Source organism: Octodon degus, unplaced genomic scaffold (genome assembly GCF_000260255.1).
Source record: "Octodon degus isolate 3935 unplaced genomic scaffold, OctDeg1.0 scaffold00026, whole genome shotgun sequence".
Lineage (NCBI taxonomy): Eukaryota > Metazoa > Chordata > Mammalia > Rodentia > Octodontidae > Octodon > Octodon degus.
In genome coordinates this window covers 5,802,974-5,810,071 of record NW_004524602.1, presented here as the reverse complement: position 1 = coordinate 5,810,071, position 7,098 = coordinate 5,802,974, and the positions used below count along the sequence as shown (strand labels likewise).

At 47.5% G+C, this 7,098-nt stretch overlaps 1 protein-coding gene across 1 annotated transcript in view; it reads left to right on the top strand.

Moving 5' to 3' along the window:
- Thsd4 (thrombospondin type 1 domain containing 4) overlaps positions 1-7,098 on the top strand; it is a 563,475-nt gene that overhangs the window by 249,162 nt on the left and 307,215 nt on the right. The window contains exon 7 of the mRNA XM_023712634.1: positions 5,373-5,509. Coding sequence (XP_023568402.1) covers positions 5,373-5,509 — 137 coding nt within the window. The remainder of the gene's footprint in view (positions 1-5,372; positions 5,510-7,098) is intronic.

Sequence of the window (7,098 nt, the reverse complement as noted above, 5' to 3'; positions counted from 1 at the left end):
CTTGCCAGAGAAGCACTTATTCCACTGAGCCATCTCCCCAGCCCCTAGTCTCTTTCTTTCTGTTGGCTTTGGGTTTAGCTTCCTCTTTTCCCCATTGGGAAGGTAGATGAGGTCACTGATTTGAGAGCATTTTATTAGCATTACGTGTTTATAAGGCTGTAAAATTTTTAAGCACAGCTATAGCTGTGTCCCGTGGGTATTAGTATGTTGTGGTTTTATGTTTACTAATTTCAAATTATTTTCTAATTTTCCTTGGGTATGTGTGTTTTTTTCCTGACTGGTTATTAAGAATTACATTAACTGTCACATACTTATGAAATTCCCTTAATTTTTTTCTGCTATTGATTCCTAATTTCAACCTATTGTGGTCAGAGAGAATATTTATTTATTATTTCATCCCTTTTAATTTATCGAGGCTTGCGCTTTGATATCGAAGTCACCGTTCCCTCCTAGGGAATACTGAGAAGAATGTACGTTGTGCTATTTGTGGGTGTGTATTCTGTGGGTATCTTTTAAGTCTAGCCAATTTTTTAAACATGTATTTAGTCCAGGGTCTCTACAGGGTGGTCTCACTACACAGATTGGACTTGTACTAACCTGTCTGTTTTCAGTCTCCCGAATGCTGGGATTATAGGTGTGAGTCACCACACGCCGTCTCAATCGGCCACCGTCTCAGTGTACCCTAGAGGGGGATCGAATCCCCAGCACGGCACCTGCTGAAGCAGGCATTTTAATCTGCTGAGCTATCTGGCTCGCCCAAATCTAGCTGATTTTTAATGGTACTCAGAGTTATGATTTTCTGTTTCATTTTGATAAATTACTGCAAGTGGGTATCAAAGTCAGCAACTCCTACTGTTGAATTGTCTGGTTTTCCTTGCAGTTCTGTCACTTGTTTCGGAGCCCTGTCGCTTTGCTCTCCTGATGGATTGATCCATTATCATTACACAGTGTTTTCATTTGCCTCTAATGCTGGCTGCCAGCTCCATTTTGTCGGCTATCAGGACAGCCACGCTAGCTGTCTCTTGCCAGCATTTTCACTGTGTTTATGGACAGGTTGATTTTCAGAGGCATTAGACGGCTGCTCTTGGAAATGGGACTGCTACTTAGAAAACACCCCTATGGTCTTTTTTAAATTTTAGGCCTGCGCTTTCCCATCTTTCCAAAGTTACCCTTGGAGGTTCTGCGATGCTGGCTCTACTGCTTCAGCCCCTGCTTTGGGCCTTTAAATCTCTGTCATAGATCCTTTTGCTTCAGTTTTCAAAACTATGTAATGAGTAACTCTTTTTCTATCTTTTTTTGTTTTTTTGATTTTTTTAAAGTATCATTATATCCATCATTTTTTTTTTTAATTTTATGGAAGGGTCTACAGGGTGTTCAGGGTCTCACTACTAGATCAGACTCATAGTGATCCACCTGTTTACAGCCTTCCAAGAGCTGGGATTACAGGCACATGCCACCATGCCCAGTCTCAGTTGCCCTCTCAGGACCCCAGGGGCGGGGCCAGCTTGGCAGGGCCAGCCAGGGGCCAGCTCCTGCTTTAATCTGCTGAGCTATTTGGCCAGCCCTAATCAATTTTGTTTTCCCCAGAGAATAGGTCTCAATGACTAATTTAAATCCTTACCTTGCATGTAGAAGTAAATCCTTTAGCTATTAGCTACTTTATTCTCATTAACCTAAATCTTATTGTCTATTTTCCAGCATTTCTTTCATCATCAGAGAGATTTTTCATATAAGGGACCCAGTTCCTGGTGAGATCCTAAATTGAGTTAGAGTACTTATATTTGGACTTAGGTCACCCTGCAAATGTAGGTGTAGAATTTGAGCCCCTTGCATTCCACTTAGAGTAGTGGACAGCTTCCTGGTGTATTGTCCATCCCCGGAGGGTCCCACAGGAAGTTTGCCTCAAAGCCAGAGGTTTGCTTTGATAGTACATGCCCAGGGGCTGCAGTGTCCCCCCATTAGAGGACCACACAGGGAACCACTGTTTAGTGTGTAGAAGTCCGGGGGTTCCCATGGAGGTTAGCAGGGCATTTAGAAGCCGACGAGAACAGGAGGGAAGGAATAGTGTGGGGGGCGGGGGGACGCACAGGAGAGCAGTGTGCGCCCTCGGTGTTTCAGCCCTGGCTCCCAGCTCCTGGCTGGCCTGGCTTCCCTTTTCTCCATCCTGGTAAAGCCAAGCCGACCTCTGCCGCGAGAGCAGCCTCGCACATCGGCGCTGGCATTGCCTCTAATGTTCTGGGAATCAAAGCGAGGGCCTCCTCACACATGTTTGTCTCCTCTCAGCCGCTGAGCCCCGCTCCAGCCCCAGAGCTGTAATTTACTCAAGGGAGAAAAGAAGAGAATGAGGTGGTTATCCATTAAAACCCTCACGGGAAGCCCTGCGAGTATGGTCTTAGGTGCAGTTGGAAAGGCTTGAGGGAGTATGTCCAGGGTCCACAGAGAGACTGACAGAATCCTTGGAGACAGGCCTCACCGAGTCACTGAATGGCCCAGGCTGGGCTCCTCAGGCCTCCGCCTCTGCGAGTGCTGCAATTACAGGCATCTACTACCTTCTCGGCCAGCCTGATTTCACCTTTTTTTTTTGCTTTTGCTTTTTCTGATTTAATCTTAAGAGAAACGCTGAGTACTTTCAGAGGCAGCAGGATCCTAGGAAGCTTTGCCAGGGTATCACTTAGCTCAGGTTTCTGTTGTCCCTGGTTGAAAGCTTGAGAAGGAAACCCTGAACACTATCTAAACCAGGGAGGCAGAGAGGGTTTCCCTGCTGATAGTTTGGGCTGCAGCTAGGAGAAGCCCAGGCCTACGGCCATTCCTCTAGGTTATGTGCATGGAGCCATTTGGAAATCTGCCATAAGTGTCTCGGGCTTAGGCTTTGTTTTTCTTCTCAGGGTGTCCTTCAGTATTGCGGTTACAAATATTGAGAAATACAATATTGTGACTGCAAAAGGTAGTATCCCGAAGGACAGGAGCTGCTGGGAAGAAGCCAAGAGAAGCCAGAACCCCGAACTCTTGCCCTAGATGAGGTGGCCTCTCGCAGACACTTTTATTACCTATGATGCTGTGCACCTGGGTAGCCTTGGCTGCACCAGGAGGGAGGAGAAAGGCCTTGAGAGAGGAAATGAGACAGCAGATTGCAGGAGTGTTGCCTGCTTATTCTCTCTCCCTTCCCTCCTCTCTCTCTCTCTCTCTCTCTCTCTCTCTCTCTCTCTCTCTTCCTCTCTCTCTTCCTCTCTCCTTCCAGGCTGGGGATTGAACCCAAGGCCTGACATATGAGACACAAGTGCTCTACCACTGAGTTACACCCCAGGTCTTTTAAAATCTATAAAATGCTTTGGTTGGGGGTCAATTCCAAAGATGTTTCCATCCTGGAATTCTGTGGTTTTTTTTTTTCAAGATCACCTCTTGTATGTTTTGGGAAGCCAGGGTAGGCGATCAGTCTTGCAACTTCTAAACTAGAGCTCAGAGTATACATACAATTTGGTCTTCCCCAAACCATGTGGCCTCAGAGGCTCCGTGTTATTTCCTTTTTGTGGTTTTCAATGGCTGTGGAATAGAAGGAAGTTCATTGCTGTGACAGTCCGGAAAAATATGATGTATTGTGTTATATAGGAAAAAAAAAATCAGTGTGACCCAGTCCAGTAATCTGAGTTTTAGAAAAAGGCATGACCCTGGAACATGCTGTCTATGGCTAAGTGTAGCATTAGTATTATCTCCAAAAACAGTTTTCAAAAATTCAGTGTACGTTTGGCTCGTCTGCTTATTCTGGATATGGAAGTACAGCTTGCCTGGATTTCTTTTCTCTTTCTTAATCTGCAAGCAACCAAATTGTTCCTTAGTGCACAAATCAAGTGAGCACTTATTGAGCACCTACTATATGCTGGGCTTTGTGTGAAGTGACAAAAATACAGAGACAGTTGTTGAAGGCAGGGAATATAGTGGGGAGAGAGGAAAGAGAGACCGAAGTGGCGGGGGGCAGTGATCCTTTATCAGTGCCTTCTTTCATTTTGCAGGAAGTTACAGAGCATCTGCTATGTGCCAGGGTCTGCTCTGGGGGTGGCGGTACAAAAGGATAGGACAGGTGCAGTTCTGTGCTCTGGGGAGTCCACGCTGCAGTGCAGCATGTTAATGCTGAAAAAGAGGCGGCCACTTGACCCCATGATGGGCAGGGTGGCTAGGTGGGTGGGCTGCGGGTCCCTAGGAGGTTTCCAGGGGCGGTCTGAGGAATAAAACAAGGTAGAATTGGATGCCAGCCAAGCAAGGGAAAGGCAGACCGAACAGTGGCCCAGAGGCTGCCCCGAGGAGGAGGCGCCCAGCTGGGTGCAGAACGTGGGTTGAAAGAACAATGGCAGGGAGCGAGACCAGAAACAGGCGAAATTCAGCTCTCGGAGATGTTTTACCCCGGGCTTAGGACACGGGACCTGCACCTCATTTGATGGAAACCACTTCAGCATCTCATAATGGAAAACTTATTGCAGGAAACTGTAGCCACTCAACGGGGCATAAAGATGACAGAGCGGTGTAGCTTTTAAGTCCTACAAAAAGCAGAACATAAACATCTCGCACTCCCCAGGATTGCTATGTAAAGTATAACTAGGACAGTGGCAGAAGAGGGGGCGATGTCTAAATGTAGAATCTGTGACTTCTGGGCTAAGATTCTTCAAGAATTCCTTTGTGACATTAACTTTTTTTTTTTTTTTTTCCTGGAACTGGGGATTGAACTCAGGCCCATGCGCTTGCCAGGCAAGCTCTTATTCTACTGAGCCATCTCCCTGGCCCTTAACTCAGTATTGAATCCCTATTCTGTACCAGTTGGCCAAGATTCAACTCCTTCCTCACAAGAAATAGATTGGTTTTTGCCAGGATCTGGAAGGAGGGAAGGAGGAGGGATTCAGTGGCAGCCGACAGACATGGGTATCCTTTTCGTTCCTCCACTTACGTATTTGGTCCAGGATCTCACAACACAGCTCAGACTCATAGTGATCCTCCTGTTTTCAGCCTCCCTAGCACTGGGATTACAGGAGTGTGCCACCATGCCCAGACCCGGTTGGAGTCTCAGCCAAACCTGGGGGTGGGACCGGCACGGCATGCAGTACTGGGGATCTAATCCTGGTCCCTGCGCTTGCCAAAGCAGTTGCTTAGTACATTGAGCTATCTCATTGGCCTTGGCTATCTTTTTAAGGTGGTAGGTAGTGGTATTGGTTGTACAGACTTGTGAGTACTGAATACTGTACCCCAGACTCACTGCAGGGTCCACCTTGGTTAAAATGGTAAATTTTATGTTACATGAATTTGATTACAATGAAAACTCTAGGGGGAAGAAGGGCGCCGATACAGGCTGCAGTCATGACATCTCTTTTCTCTCTCATTTTTGGCAGTAAAGGGCAATCACAAATGCGAGCTGAACTGCCAAGCGACCGGTTACCGCTTCTACGTGCGGCAGGCTGAGAAGGTCATTGACGGCACACCCTGTGACCAAAACGGCACAGCCATCTGCGTGTCAGGACAGTGCAAGGTAGGTGTCTCTGCACTGGGGCACCTAGGTGAAGTCTTGGGGTGTTCGATGACCTCTGGCTGCGGATCTGTCTTGTTGTAGGGAGCAGGCCACTCCTGACCCCAAGCCCATGGGGTCCCCAGAGCCCTGCAGCCCTGGGAGAGGTGGGCTGAGACTGAACAGTTGGTCCACACTGTGCTTTTGACCTTTAGGAGCCGCCGCATCCCTCTCTGGCCTTTCAGTCCTTAAGTGATTTATGTTTACATCGTGTGCTTCTTTCCTGGTAGATCCGCAGCTCCTTCTCTGCCTGCGAGGCAGAGGTTATGGGAAGGGCGTTGCTTATTGCATCCAGAAGTAGGTATCGTCACTAGGGTGGCATTTGAAGGGAATGGCATATTTTATTTTGCCTCCTCCCAGAGGAGGCCAGCTTCCAAAGGAAAGTTGTTCAGTGCCTTTTATAGCAGAAGTTGTACTTTAAACAGGAAGAGTTTTCCACCTCCTCGGCTCTGAAGTCTGTCCAGGAACTCCCGCCTTGCGTTCTGCAAATATTCTGGGCTTGAGAAGGTCCTTGTGGGATGCTCCCGTGGAATGGAAGCACCCTTTGGTTAATCATGGGCATCTTAGGTGGAGGGCACTAATTCCATAGCCGTGGTCATATGTGTCTGACCCGCTTCCCTCTTTTCATCTAGAAATGCAAAAATGGAGCTAGAAGCTAGCAGGTAAAGGGCTCTGGAGCCCAGATTAAGATTCTGTCTTAATTAATACTCAAGAGCTGGCAAGGATGACTCACATCAAAGGAAGCGCTTTGGCTGTAACATCTGAAAGTTCCTGTTGTACTTTGTAAATTGCTATGTGTTTACTACTAGGGCTCTTAGAGAGTGATTTACAAGCACAACCTCTCCCTGCTTGTCCCTCCCTCCCTTTTAAATGATGATTTCAGATAAGGTACACAATAACTGTCCAAGATAGAAATGATTTTCTCCAATTTAGAGCGACAGTTATGAAAGAGAGAAGCTGTCCGTCACTTGATACCCAGTGTACGAAATGTCCTCGGAAGAGCCAAACCCTGAAAGAATTAGGATGTGGCAGAGAGGCAGGAGGCATGATGGGAAATTCAGTGGAGACGGAGGCATGTCTTGGCCTCCGGTTCTTCATCCTTTGGGAAAACCTGGTGGCCACACATCCTTTCTGGGCCTTGGAGTTCCCGGACATGAACCAGAGTCGTGCCCGAGCGCTGTCATCTCTACCTCCAGTAGTCTCTGCTTCTCAATATCCCTGAATCTAAAGTCTGGACATTAGAGCAACCTGGTGTTTTCTTTCTGGTCCCAGAGGAGGGACAGCATGATGGCTAGAAACACACCCTCTGGAGTCCAACTATCTGGGTCGCAGTGCTGTTTCTGTACTGACTTACTGTGTGACTGTGCCAGAGTTTGCTTGCTCTGCGCCTCTACATATTCCCCACATGATGATGATGATGATGATGATGAGGAGGAGGAGGAGGAGGAAGAGGAAGAGGAAGAGGAGGAAGGGGAGGGGGAGGAGGAGGACAGTCACCTCTGTGCTGTGAAAAAGCACAGCTCTTCTACAGGGTCGGACACACTGAAAGTGCG